General features: G+C 35.6%; 1 protein-coding gene across 1 annotated transcript in view; it reads left to right on the plus strand.

Annotated features, from left to right (window-relative positions):
* The window catches only part of SEMA3E (semaphorin 3E), a 291573-nt gene extending 276981 nt beyond the window's left edge, over nucleotides 1-14592 (plus strand). The window contains exons 14-17 of the mRNA XM_053716512.1: nucleotides 1629-1795; nucleotides 10926-10993; nucleotides 11937-12076; nucleotides 13349-14592. Of these exons, the coding sequence (XP_053572487.1) occupies nucleotides 1629-1795; nucleotides 10926-10993; nucleotides 11937-12076; nucleotides 13349-13822 (849 nt within the window). The 3' untranslated portion in view covers nucleotides 13823-14592. The remainder of the gene's footprint in view (nucleotides 1-1628; nucleotides 1796-10925; nucleotides 10994-11936; nucleotides 12077-13348) is intronic.
* The last annotated feature ends 1011 nt before the right edge of the window (nucleotides 14593-15603 follow it).

The following is a 15603-nucleotide window of genomic DNA, read 5'->3' on the forward strand; positions in this document are numbered from 1 at the left end:
GTAGGTAATTTATTTAATTGTAGTGTAGTGTTAGGTGTTATTGTAACTTAGGTTAGGTTTTATTTTACAGGTCAATTTGTATTTATTTTAGCTAGGTAGTTAGTAAATAGTTAATAACTATTTAGTAACTATTCTACCTAGTTAAAATAAATACAAACTTGCCTGTAAAATAAAAATAAACCATAAGCTAGATACAATGTAACTATTAGTTATATTGTAGCTAGCTTAGGGTTTATTTTATAGGTAAGTATTTAGTTTTAAATAGGAATAATGTAGTTAATGATAGTAATTTTATTTAGATTTATTTAAATTATATTTAAGTTAGGGGGTGTTAGGGTTAGGGTTAGACTTAGGTTTAGGGGTTAATAAATGTAATATAGTGGCGGCAACATTGGGGACGGCAGATTAGGGGTTAATAAATGTAGGTAGGTGGTGGCGATGTTGGGGGCAGCAGATTAGGGGTTAATAAATATAATGTAGGTTGCGGCAATGTCCGGAGCGGAAGATTAGGGGTTAATAAGTATAATGTAGGTGGCGGCGATGTTAGGGGCGGCAGATTAGGGGTTCATATTATTTAACTAGTGTTTGCGAGGCGGGAGTGCTGCGGTTTAGGTGTTCATATGTTTATTATAGTGGCGGCAATGTCTGGAGTGGCAGATTAGGGGTTACAATTTTTATTATAGTGTTTGCGATGCGGGAGGGCCTCAGTTTAGGGGTTAATAGGTAGTTTATGGGTGTTAGTGTACTTTTTAGCACTTTAGTTATGAGTTTTATGCTACGGCGTTGTAGTGTAAAACTCATAACTACTGACTTTAAAATGCGTTAGGGATCTTGACGGGGTAGAGTGTACCGCTCACTTTTTGGCCTCCCAGGACAGACTCTAAATACCAGCGCTATGGAAGTCCCATAGAAAAGAGACTTTACGAAGTTTACGTAAGTCGTTTTGCGGTAAGGCCAAAAAGTGTGCAGTGCCCCTAAACCTGCAAGACTTGTAATACCAGCGTTAGTGAAAAAGCAGCATTAGGACTTGTTAACGCTGCTTTTTCAGCTTACCGCAAAACTCGTATTCTAGCCGTAAGTGTGTAATAATGAAAGCATTTAACTCATATGTTTTACATTGTTGAAACATGTATGTAAGAAATTATAAATAAATAAATACAATTAATCTATGTCATTTAACAAGAATGAAGGCCAAATGAATGTCACTATTAGCAAACTATTTTCTTTTAGGCATGAGGTTAATTTTTTTAAAATACATTCAACAAGACTGGAGCTGTAAATGTTTTTAAACAAATATGATTTTAAAAAGGTCAGCAAATTACACAAATGAAAAAACTATGATTTGTGAGTTGCTAAGTTAAACATTATGCATTACGGCTTTAAATATATTTTCCAGTTTCATCATAACAACATCTTTAATGTAAATACAGAAGGGTGAATGATTGGTAATCACTTATTGTTATTGATTTGTATACCCTTTAGCATATAAACTCACCTTTCTTGTACATCACCTTTCTACAAAGTTACCTAAATCAAATTGTAATCTACAAATTTCTGCCCTTCATCCTTTTTGTAGTTTTATTTTGTATTGCTGCAATTAATGGTAATATTTTTAATTTTTTTTAAAGCAAAAGTTGTATGTTGGATCAGCAAATAGTATTGTCCAAGTAAAAATTCACCAGTGTGAAATGTATGGGACTGCTTGTGCTGACTGCTGCCTGGCCAGAGATCCATATTGTGCCTGGGATGGGATCACATGTTCTAGGTACTTGCCAATAGGAACACACTCGAAGAGGTGAGCATATAATACGCACAATGTAACGTACTGTTTATAGATATTTACAATCTGTTTTACTATAGATTTTCTATTTCTTTATGTGGATGACAGATATGTGGTCCCAACTATTTCAATACTTCAAATACTGATTTCTTTCATTACACGTTCATTTTGTATTCCTACTATTCTGCCCTTAATCTCTATAAGCAACATTACTTCTCTACTCTTATCTCTAATCTTTCTTCAAGCCCAAAACGTCTGTTCTCCACTTTCAATACTCTTCTCCACCCACCCTCACCCCCTAATACAACTTCTCTGTCAGCTCAAGACTTTGCCAGACACTTCAATAACAAAATCGACTCCATCGGAAATGAAATCAGCCCTCAACATATTTCCATTCTGTCACCCCCTCAAATGCTCGCAATCAACCACAACCCACATAGCCATACATTTAGCTCTTTCTCCCCTGTTACTGAGGAAGAAGTTTTGGCACTTATATGGCACTCTCACCTCACTACCTGTCCTCTTGACCCTATCCCCTCACAGCTTCTCCCCTCCATCTCTTCTACCCTTACCCCTATACTCACACACATTTTCAACCTCTCCCTCAGCACTGGTATATTTCCATCATCTCTGACACATGCACTGGTCACACCTATCCTCGTAAAACCTTCTCTTGATCCAACCTCCCCATCCAACCACCGCCCTATTTCCCTACTCCCTCGTGCCTCAAAGCTTCTCGAAAAGCTAGTATATACATGCCTATCCAATTTCCTTACATTAAACTCCCTCCTCGACCCACTGCAATCTGGATTTTGTCCCCATCACTCCACAGAGACAGCAATCGTTAAGGTTACCAATGACCTATTTACAGCAAAATCAAAGGGCCACTTCTTTCTGCTTATTCTCCTTTGATACTGTTGACCACCCTCTTTTGCACCAAACCCTACAATCCTTTGGCATTTGTGACACAGCCCTCTCATTGTTCTCTTCCTACCTGTCAAACTGTACCTTTAGTTTAGCCTTCTCTGGGGCCTCCTCTGCCCCGTCACCACTTTCTGTTGGGGTACTGCAAGGCTTTGTCCTCGATCTTCTTCTCTTCTCAATCTGCACATCATCATTAGATTTCCTAATAAAGTCCCACCAGTTACAATATCATTTGTATGCCGACGACACCCAAATCTACTTCTCTGCACCAGACCTATCTCGTTCCTTGCTAACCCGTGTCACTAACTGTCTTTCTCCCATCTCTTCCTGGATGTCCTCTCACTACCTCAAACTAAATCTCTCCAAAACTGAGCTCCTTATTTTCCCCTCTTCTTCCAAAATCTCCACCCCCAATCTCTCTATAACTGTAGACAACTCCATCATTACTCCTACCCCGCATGGCCGATGTCTTGGGGTCACACTTGACTCAGCTCTTTCTTCCACTCCTCACATTCAGTCCTTGGCTAAATTCTGCCACTTCCACCTTAAAAACATCTCTAAAATTAGACATTTCCTTACACAAGACACAACTAAGATTTTAATCCACTCTCATTTTTTCCCGCCTCGATTACTGCAACTCTGTCCTCTCTGGTCTTCCCAGCTGCAGCCTAGCTCCTTTACAATCCATAATGAATGCCCCTGCCAGGCTCATCTTCCTTATACGTCGCTCTTCATCTGCTGCAACTCTCTGCCAATCCCTTCACTGGCTTCCTCTTGACTCCAGGATTAAACACAAAATTCTCACTCTGACATACAAAGCCCTCAACTGCACTGCTCCCCGCTATATCTCAGACCTTGTCTCCAGATACTTTCCCTCCCGTCCCCTATCCAATTTCCTTTCATTAAACTCCCTCCTCGACCCACTGCAATCTGGATTTTGTCCCCATCACTCCACAGAGACAGCAATCGTTAAGGTTACCAACGACCTACTTACAGCAAAATCAAAGGGCCACTTCTTTCTGCTTATTCTCCTTTGATACTGTTGACCACCCTCTTTTGCACCAAACCCTACAATCCTTTGCCATTTGTGACACAGCCCTCTCGTGGTTCTCTTCCTACCTGTCAAACTGTACCTTTAGTTTAGCCTTCTCTGGGGCCTCCTCTGCCCCGTCACCACTTTTTGTTGGGGTACTGCAAGGCTTTGTCCTCAATCCCCTTCTCTTCTCAATCTACACATCATCATTAGATTTCCTAATAAAGTTCCACCGGTTACAATATCATTGGTATGCCGACGACACCCAAATCTACTTCTCTGCACCAGACCTATCTCGTTCCTTGCTAACCCGTGTTACTAACTGTCTTTCTCCCATCTCTTCCTGGATGTCCTCTCACTACCTCAAACTAAATCTCTCCAAAACTGAGCTCCTTATTTTCCCCTCTTCTTCCTAAATATCTACCCCCAATCTCTCTATAACTGTAGACAACTCAATCATTACTCCTACCCTGCATGGCCAATGTCTTGGGGTCACACTTGACTCAGATCTTTCTTCCACTCCTCACATTCAGTCCTTGGCTAAATCCTGCCACTTCCACCTTAAAAACATCTCTAAAATTAGACATTTCCTTACACAAGACACAACTAAGATTTTAATCCACTCTCATTTTTTTCCCGCCTCGATTACTGCAACTCTGTCCTCTCTGGTCTCCCCAGCTGCAGCCTAGCTCCTTTACAATCCATAATGAATGTCTCTGTCAGGCTCATCTTCCTTATACGTCGCTCTTCATCTGCTGCAACTCTCTGCCAATCCCTTCACTGGCTTCCTCTTGACTCCAGGATTAAACACAAAATTCTAACTCTGATATACAAAGCCCTCAACTGCACTGCTCCCCGCTATATCTCAGACCTTGTCTCCAGATACTTTCCCTCCCGTCCCCTTCACTCTGTTCATGACCTCCTACTCGCCTCCTCTCTTGTTACCTGCTCACACTCCCGCTTACAGGATTTTTCCAGACTGGCTCCCATCTTGTGGAACTCTCTGCCTCACTCCACAAGACTCTCCCCTAGTTTTGAAAACTTTAAGCGCTCCCTAAAGACTCTACTGTTCAGGGATGCATACAATCTACACTAACCTTTCTTTATAGTGTTTCCTCTCCTCCATTGCTATCCCCGTAAACACCCTTAGCATGTAAGCCTAAGAGCCATGCTGTTTGTAGATCACCTTCTTTATAGCTGACTACAAAGTGTGACTCTTGGCAGCGCCCTCTACCCGTCTGATCCCTATAAATGTCTCCTTGTATTCCGCCTATGTTTATAGTGCTGCGGAATCTGTTGCTGCTCTACAAATAACCGATAATAATAGTAATAATAATACTGCAAAACTGTATAAACACACTTTACTCCAGAAAATGGTGATAGATAATAGCCAAGTTGCTAAAGTCAATATTGTCATCCACGGGCAGATTTAAATTAGTGCAGTGGAAGACAACAATTAAAAAAAATATAAAAAAAAAAAAATATATATATATATATATATATATATATATATATATATATATATATACTGTATATATATACAGGTAGCCCGTTGTAAATTGAAACCCAGTTTATAATGTAAGTCAATGGGAAGTGAGGGGGTTTGGTTCCAGGCCTCTCTCAAAATTGTCATAAGTAACACCTAATACATTATTTTTAAAGCTTTAAAATGAAGACTTTAAATTCTAAACAGCATTATAAACCTAATAAAATAATCACACAACACAGAATATATAATTAAACTAAGTTAAATGAACAAAAACATTTGCTAAGCAGCATTATAAACTATAAAATAATCACACAACACAGACTTTACTTGCATTTTTCTGCAAACAGTTCTTTCTATGCATTCCAATCTGGACTGATTTATAGACAGGAAGATCTTGTTCCTTTGCAAGCTGCTCGATAGCTCAGGTCTGGTTAAACTGATTAATTTCAGCTTGCTTGGCTTGCATATCTTTGCTGCAACACAAGCAGACAGCCCCACCTACTGGCTATTTTAATTAATGCACTGCTTCTCAATGCTTTACAATAGCAGTCACATGACTGAAAAAAAAGGTTGTTATTCTGAAACGGTGCAAATTGAACTGTTATAAACCGAGGGCCACCTGTATGTATATATATATATATATATATATATATATATTTCATCATTATTCGTTAAATAATAATTTGAATCTCAGCTTCACTATTGAGTCAAGTGTTTGACTCCCTGAATTTCTCAATTCAATTGACTCAATTGTATTGAGTCCCTGAATTTCTTGGACGTGACTATGAAACCAGTTGATGGGAACATTGAGGTAGAAATATATCATAAACCCACCTCGGGTAATAGTATTTTGAAATATTATTCTTGTCATCCACCACATCTTTTGAGATCTATTCCCAAGAGCCAATTTATTAGGGTTAAACGAAACTGTTCTGATCCTATCATATATGAGCAAAAGGCAACGGACACAATAGAGAAGATGAGATTACGAGGCTATCCACAAGTAGTCTTTACACAAGCTAAAGAGGCTGTGGATAAAATTCCTAGGGCTGAACTTCTTAAATACAAAAAAGATACAAAAAAGGAGGAATATTCTTCCTCTCCAATTTTTTACACGCCATACAGTATTGAATATGGCAAGATTTGCAATTTGATTAAACAAAGTCTTCCTATACTTCAAAATGACGAAAGGTTAAGTAAGATTGTGAAGGGGGGTTGCAAATTTGTTTCACGAAGAAACATATTGTCACCATCTATTTTACCTAAAGTAACATCAGGCACATGGTTGCAAAAACAGAATGGTTGTTTTAAGTGTAATGCTTCCAGATGCAAAACTTGTGCACACATTACTCAAGGAAATATTTGCAGATCAGAGGTACTTGATAAGGAATTTGATATTTGCTATTTTATAAATTGCAATAGTACTCATGTAATTTATTTCCTTACTTGCCAAGGGTGCAATATACAATATACAGGTCGTACAGGACCATTTTATGGAACATCTCAGATCCATTGAGGATCCTGAGTCTAAAATGCCTATAGCCAAACATTTTAGGTATAATCATAATTCTGACAGCACATTGCTTAAAGGGACAGTCAGGTTTTATTACATTTTCATGATTCAGATACAGCATGTAATTTTAAACAACTTTCCAATTTACTTCCATTAAAAAAAATGTGCAGAGTCTTTTATTTTTACACTTTTTTTGAGTCACCAGCTCCTACTGAGCATGTGCAAGAACTCAGACTATACGTATATGCATTTGTGATTGGCTGATTGCTATCACATGGTACAGGGGGAGTGGAAATATACATAACTTTAAAATGTGTTAGAAAAGAATCTACTACTCATTTGAAATTCAGAGTAAATGCTATTGTATTGTCTTGTTATCTTGCATTTGTTGATTATGCAAATCTGCTGTGTTTACTGGTCCTTTAAAGTTCAAGGCATAGATTTCATTTCCAGGCATCCTAGAGGTGGTAATATAGAAAAGAAATTGGATGAAAGAGAGGTCTTTTGGATCCTCCATCTTAAAACTAGGGTGCCTTTGGGTTTAAATTCCAGAATGGACGTCAATATGTTTATTAAATATTAATAAGCTTTATGTAATACTTCAATATAATAAATATGTGCCTTTAAATATTGTACAAATAGACCTATGCAGTTTATTGAAACATGATAAATATGAGATATATTCACTTTTATATCTATATATAAATTGTCTGTTTTTGTCAGCTTTATATGGTAATGGTCTTTTTAAAGTATCAATTATTATATCCATGTTATTAATTTGAGATGTGTTAACATAAGTATTATTAATTATTTAGAAATTGTTAACTTGCAGGATTGTAGCTTTGTCATATTGAGTGGAGGCAACACAGGGGTTAATTCTGACAATTTTATTGATGTCTTTCTATTGGATGTTATATGCTTTTTAAGGAGCTTTTCACCACCTGCTCTCCATCAGTGAACAAGTGCCCTAGAGGCATGAAACGCGTATGATGTCACAGGAGGGTGATGTTCCCCCTGTTGTTTTCTGCTAAATGTTTTTTTATTGGGCTGCCGTCCATGTTTATGTTTTTAAGCTGTGCACAAATAAAGAACTTTTCTTTTTATCTATCCCTTTGGAGTGCCGAGGAGTTTTTTGTTTCCTCATATATATATATATATATATATATATATATATATATAAAAATATTTAATTTATTATTAAAAAGTAAGATAGAATCACAATTTTATATGATGATAAAAAGCAACATTCTATTTAAAATGACACCAGAGTCTACATATAAATAAAAATGAATGAATGTATTAAAGTGAATAGTATCACAAAAATGTGTTTAAAAAATAACACAATAGGCCTTTAAAAAGTATAGCGTGATGTCCAAAAAAATGACTGTTATCCTTAAATATCTACGGAACTGATATATATATTTCAATATAGTAGTAGGACAGTCTCTATAACATTAAACGAAGAGTAACTGTACCTTTGTAACGTAAGTACATAAAGTGCAACACTGCTCCGGTCTGATATCAGCTTAAGAGGTATAACTACCATCTTGAAGTGCTTATAAAAAAAGTTGTCTGAACAAAATGTATCACAAAATAGGGGGGGGGGGGTGAGCAGGGGGGTGTCTGCTCTTTATGCTTTCCCAGCCCCTTTTACTGAGTGCCCTAGTCTAACCTCACTAACAGTGCTAAACTGGGAGCTTCTAAGTAAGGATTTAAAAGAATTTATACTGGATTTTAAGACTGGTATCTGTGCATATTCTTCTTTATAGTAGTGTCTATTACATGCAGTTATATGAAATCTGGTGTTTACTGTCCGTTTAATCAACCTATTTCCTCACATCTCCAACTATATTGTGCATTGTTTATTATTATTATTACTATTATTTCAATAAAAGATAAAAATAAATAAAAACAATAAAGTCCAAATTTAACATTTTTTGCAGCTGCTTAAATTTAGAAATCAAGTCGTTTTTATATTAGAATAAACTCTGATAATAGTTAATTATTTGTTTTAATTATTAATACAATTTTTTGAATTGCTTTCAAAAAGGAAACTGAACAAACACCAAAAATTATTTTAAGAAAGCTACAGGAAATTATAGATAAGAAATAAAGAATATTATCGTATTCATGCCTGACATCTATTATTTAAAAGGTAACAACTAGCATTAGGCAGTGGCACCACGGGAATCAGATGTTACCATGGTAAAAATGTGAATTACTTTTTGTCAAGACCGGAATACTTTTTCTGTAATTGTAATTCAGCAATATTATAAATTGCACTTCTATATGCGCTTACATAAAATTAAAGGTTGATTTATGTATTTTGCATCTATTAAATACTGTGCAGTTTGAACCTTTTCGATAAGCAAGTTCTTTAGTCTTTGTGAGGCAGAACAAAGCTTACTGATAAGAAACTGTAATACTATGTGAAAATGCAGATATATACTAAATTATTTGTGTAATGTTACATTTTTTAATAATTTAAATAAATCTATTAATTTAAATGAATAACCTACAGTAATTGTATGCTATTAATTTTAATAAATGTGTGATCTCATATATGATGTCATATATTGTCTTCCATATGCTTCAGCAATTTTTTTAGAGTTTGATTTTAATTCTGAGTCACAATGTATTTAACAATTTTACTTGTGTATTGGCTTCCATTTTTCACTATTTTTATGTACTTCCTTACTCCATTTTACAAGGGCAAAAAGATGTAGTTCGTTTTTTTAGCACTACCCTCTTCATTTAACGTTCAACAACTTGTTCGTTTTTTCTAGTATGTTACTTAGCATGTTAAAAAAGTCTTGGTTTGCCATAACCACCTCTACTTATGACAAGTGACATGTTTTTAAATATATATTTAATCACCTAACCTCTATGGCTATTGACCAACCTAAAATAATTAACACCAGCAATGTAAACGCAACTTGAGTTAGTATCACTTCAGACAGCACTGTTGTATCCTTTTGCATAATTCAAAATTCACCCATCTTTCACCCATCTTAGCTGCTTTTAAAAAATATCAAATATGATAATTGATAAGCATTCCATGGTAAACTACAGGGCTGAGATGGGGCCTTGCCCTCCTGCCCAAATAATTTGAGGAATATGATATATGTTATTAATCAGGTTTCCTATTTATTTTATGGGCTCGATTAATCAAGCCTTTCTCTCCCCTTCAACTGCAGGTTCACACCACCTGCAGTCAGGATTCCCTGCTCTGTTCTCCACCTCTTAGGTGGGGAATTTCAATCTCCCTGGTCTCGTCCGACTGGGGAGATTGAAATCTCTTGTTCACACGTGATTGGCTGTGCACAGGCAGGGGATAGGGTTGCAGAGGAGTGCACAGGGGCACTCGTGTGTAATGGTAAATGTGGGCAGCAAATAGCTGTCGCCAGAGGAGAAGCTGGACGGACAGGGGTGAATATGTACTCCCCTGGCTGATAAATAAAACCCTATGTAGCTTTTTTGGGTACTACATAAATTATAGGCGTTAGCAATGCTTTGGAATGGGGTACTGTTGAAACAAGGGGGTTCTCCAACAGTCATTTTCCTAGTGCCTGATTTGGTTTGATTATACCCCTGCATTGTATTTTGAACAAATTAAATTAGCTTGCTATACTATTTAATACATTTTTCACAATAACAACAAATACAATAAATGGGGACAAATTGAAAAATATTATAATCATACTTTATATGAACATACTATAAAAACATTATTTTTATTTATTTTAAGATGTTAAAGGAACATAAAAGTATTTGTTTTCTTTGATATGTATTTAGAAAGGCATTTTAAAATATAGAACAATTTTTGTTTTTGTAAAACTATCACTGTACTAAGAAAAAAAAATTGTATGCTTGCTGTCTGTGTCACTATCCATCAATAGAACTGAGATTTGTTTAGCAATAAACTATCATAAATATAAATGATATTTAAAGATAGTGCTCTTTATATGTATGATTTTTTTTGTTTAATATATCTATAAATTAGAAAGCAATACAATTGACATTGTTGTATTTTAAATAATATTTTTATCATGAACTTAAAAAAAAAAAAAATTCACTGCTGACGTAAATAATATATAAATCATGAAACAGAATCAAAAATCAAGTTTTATATTCTACTTTTGACTTTTTTCTGTATTTTTTAAAATGAGTGTGTTTTTGTTTGCAGACGATTCCGAAGGCAAGATGTTCGCCATGGCAACGCAGCCCAGCAGTGCTTTGGGCATCATTTTAATGGTAATATGTTTTCTACTGTACGAGTACAATTGTATGTAGGATATAAACTGCATTTCTTTTTCTTATAAATATAAATATTCCTGTTTACATTTTATAATGGGTATATTTCTATTCAAATTAAAAAGCTTGTCAACATTTTCTATAAAATTTACATTAAAGCCTTTTGAGACTTTTGGGGATGCATCTTGAGACACGCCTTTCAACTGCAATGAAACATACAATAATTTGTTTTAATACCTATTTATCTATTGTGTTTATTGAAGGTCATTAAAGGGACCGTAGACACCTTATAATTACAAGACATTTTTGTTGTCTTATTATAGAATAACATATAACCAAGTCCAAACATTTTAAAGAAAATGTATCATTTGCTTGCTGCAGCTGTTTTTCAATAGCCAAACTCCACCTACCATATACATATACCATATACCATATACATATACCATATCTGGGATTGCTTATAGAGTATGTAAGTATGACATGCATTGTTCTCTGCTAAAGCCAGTTCTTGAGAAGTCTACAGTGTACATTTCCAGCTCTGAGAATTAGAAAATACAACATTTTTATAGCTAAGTTACATGAAAAGGGGCAAAATAAATAACCCTAAAACTTTTATTACTACACATAACTAAACATTTTATATAAAAAATCTCAAGGAGTTTACTGTCCCTTTAAAGCATATCAACATTTGGTTGTTTCTCAGAATTTTTATCTAGATGTGATTTAGGATACTCATTTGAATTGCATTTAAAAGTAGATAAGGGGAATGAAGAAAATTTGATAATAGAAGAAATTCGAAAGTTGTATGCTTTATCTGAATCACGAAAGAAAAAAATTGTGGTTCATGTCCCTTTAAAGAATATTTAAAAAAAATAGTATTTTATAGTTGTACAGAATTATGTGGTAGATGTATTATTGTAAAATATCCTTCTTTTTTGTCTAGGGGAAACCCTGGAAAAGACTGAAGAACAAATGGTTTATGGGATAGAAAACAACAGCACTCTTTTGGAATGCATGCCACGCTCTTTACAATCTAAAGTTGTCTGGTTTGTACAGAGGACTCATGAATCAAAAAAGGAAGAGGTAAAATTCTTTTAAAAATCCTATACAATAGTGTTTACTGTTTCCCGTAAGTCACCTTTTTTTAATAGCATTTCAGTTTTGAATAGAAACATTTTGCAATACATTAACATTAACAAAAATATTTCTGAGAAAAGCTAGAAATATTTTTGCTGATACTACCGTAATTTTTAATGCTTCTATTTATTATTTACATTTACTTATGCATTTCAAGTGAAGGTAAACTTTGATGAATGAAAGCCCGGTTTTTAAAAATACTATTAAAAACAGGGGCACTTTAATTCATCAAAGTTTATAAAGCACCCATTTTGTTTAAAAACTTACCTTTCTTCTTTTCACAGCCAGAGCAGCTTCCCCCACCCTTGAGATCCTCTCTTCACACGTCAGCAATGACTAATCTGGCTTCCTCCAATCACGGCTTTCCCCCCAGAGGAGTCATTGCCTGAGGCCATGCTGTGATTGGAGGAAGCCGGATTAGTCATTGCTGCCGTGTGAAGAGAGGATCTCCGGATGGGGGAAGCTGCTCTGGCTGTGAAAAGAAGAATGGTAAGTTTTTAATCAAAACGGCTGCTTTCTAAACTTTGATGAATGAAAGTGCCCCTGTTTTAAATAGTATTTTTAAAAACCAGGCTTTCACACATCAAAGTTTACCTTCACTTTCAGTTTTGGCTAAAATGTATCATTTAAATACTTGTAAATAGTAAATGTTATAGCACATAACACTAACAATTTTTTGAGAAGGGGCAATATCTGAATGTGAGTTCACATGGCATAGGATGTATACATTGTATGCTTCTGCTATAAGAATATATTTGATTAATTGAGCGCTTTGAATTGAGGTTTGCTTAATGGAGTCGGGATTGCTGAATAGAGTTGGGGTCGGCTTGTATGGCCAGTGACTGTGTCTTTGGGTGCAAATAGGCGAGGCTTGTAACGTGAACCAAAATTATTGGGGGATGATGTGGTAAGGATTTATTGCAGTACGGGAACCAATGCAGTATTTATTGTGGTTGGGAAGGTCACAGCTAAGGTCAAAGGGCCTATGTATATTTAAGTATGCTACATATTAGATAAAGGTACCAGGGTCTATTGTACCTTGTGTTTAAAAGATTCCTCCTGTGCTGGTAATTGAAAACTAACATAAAGGGTCACTATTTTTAGTGACATACAAATATGCAGTCACACACCTAAGGGTCAATTTACTAAGTGTCGGGTGGACATAATTCCACAGTAAAATCTTCACTGCTAATGCTGCATTTTATGTTTGCTGTTTAGGTGAAGACAGATGAAAGAATTATAAAAACAGACTACGGCCTCCTCTTCCTCAAGCTGCATCGAATGGATGCTGGTGTGTATTTTTGTCAAACTGTTGAGCGCACATTTGTTCATACCGTTCGAAAAATTACCCTTGAGATTGTAGAAGAAGAGCGGGTGGATGAAATGTTTAACAAAGAGGAAGAGGAAGAAATAATTCATAAAATGCCATGCCCCGTACAAACCAACATTCCACATGTCACAAAACCTTGGTATAAGGAGTTTCTACAGCTTATTGGTTATAGCAATTTTCAGAAAGTGGAGGAATATTGTGAAAAAGTGTGGTGCACTGATAAGAGGAGAAAAAAATTAAAAATGATACCAAACAAATGGAAATATGGAAACCAACAGGAACGAAAGTCACGTGCTAGATCAGATCATTATCGTGTACCAAGACACACATCTGCATCAAGAGTGACATCATCTGCTGCATAGTGACAATCTGTATATTTTAGCCTGTAGAGGACAGTATTTGAATTCTGGGCTCAAAAGAAGAAATATACTAAATATAAACACTTGGGGACAGTTTCTCAATCAAAAGTTTATACTAAAACTTTTTTTTAGAATATATTGACTGATCTGACAGTATGTAAATATTTTATATATATAAAAAAAATATTCCTGTTATTTGTAGTTTTATACTTTGTTTCTATAACAAAAATATTTTATCATTTTTTTCTTACATTTTTGTAAAATGTTTTTATCTTCAACTGTAACTGTTCTGTGCATTGTCTCTGTAATGAAAAGCATAGTAAGTTGCTCAACACATTTTTCAAAATCACATCAGTAAAATTATTGTACAGATGTTGTATTTATCGACATTACTTGCATAATCAGATACAATGCAGAATGGAAGAATGGAAGAGGGAGCAAAGAGACAAAATCCTATGCCTGGAATGATGGGAAAAAAGGAAAATTATTTCCAGAAAGGACATTGCAAGTACATTAATTTTGTATAATTTTACTGCAAGAAGGTCCGTAAATGTTGGGTACATGTGTTACAATTTTGCAAATCTTATAAAAAGGGCATATGGAAGTCTGTTTTATTTATGTTTTGTATTTTTCTTCATTTTTTTGTAGACAGTCTTCATTATATTGTTTACATGGAGATAATTATCTCTTTAAATTTGTGTAGAATAAACATGCAAAAATGATTATTTTTCAACCTATGTGACGCAAATTGAAATCAAAGACTGCAAACTCTTTATTAAGTTATGGGAAGTTTTTCATTCGACTCAAAAATAAAAATCTTTTTTATGTATATATAGTAAAAAAAAGCCTCTGTCTGTAAAGTTTTATTATGTATTATTATAATTAATTTAATTTATAAATCACCAACTTATTAAGAAGTACTATGGCATTAGGGGGGAGATTTAACCAGCAGCGGAAGTTGCTTTCACTGCCTGAAGTTTCTGGCTCGCCAGAAACATGAGTAAAGAAGCAGCGGTCATAAGATCCCTAGGTGTGTGACTTCAGGGTAATATAAGTAAAAAGACAATTACATCAATGATAAAGGGGTGGCTGTTTACATGAGATGATTTACACAACAGGTAAGTTGGGAAGGGCTAGGGTTGCCATTAGTTGTGTGCTGGTCAGAGGAACAATACATGTTCCTTGCTGCACACCCTGCAGCATGGGTTGCTGTGTTCCTTTATCAGAGAGGAATTGCCTGGTATTTCGGCGCTGGACTGACCGTAATAGGCGGGATCAGACTGATCACTGATATACTACAGGAAAGTTCTATTCTGTGAAAAGCATTACTGGGCTAAAAGAAGTTGCACCCAGGTGGTAAATCGCCAAAGAACATGCTAACAATGGTATTGAGTTGGTTGTTTGTTCCTGTTAGTGCACTTCTCTCTGTGTGTATTTAGTCTCCCTATGTGAAAAAAGGGGCAACCAGACGTGGACTCCTTGCTCAGTGTGCTTAGAGGAATACTGCTACACCTCACTGACGAGGCCCAATGAAGGCCGAAACGATTGTCTGGGGTTGCTGTGTTCCTTGTTCAGAGAGGAATTGCCTGGTATTTTGGCGCTGGACTGACTGTAATAGGCGGGATTAGACTGATATGCTACAGGAAAGTTCTACTCTGTGAAAAGCATTGCTGGGCTAAAAGAAGTTGCACCCAGGTGGTAAATCGACAAAGAACATGCTAACAATGGTATTGAGCTGGTTGTTCGTTCCTGTGAGTGCACTTCTCTCTGTGTGTATTATTATA

The sequence above is a fragment of the Bombina bombina genome, chromosome 6, assembly GCF_027579735.1.
Source record: "Bombina bombina isolate aBomBom1 chromosome 6, aBomBom1.pri, whole genome shotgun sequence".
NCBI classification, from domain to species: Eukaryota; Metazoa; Chordata; class Amphibia; order Anura; family Bombinatoridae; genus Bombina; species Bombina bombina.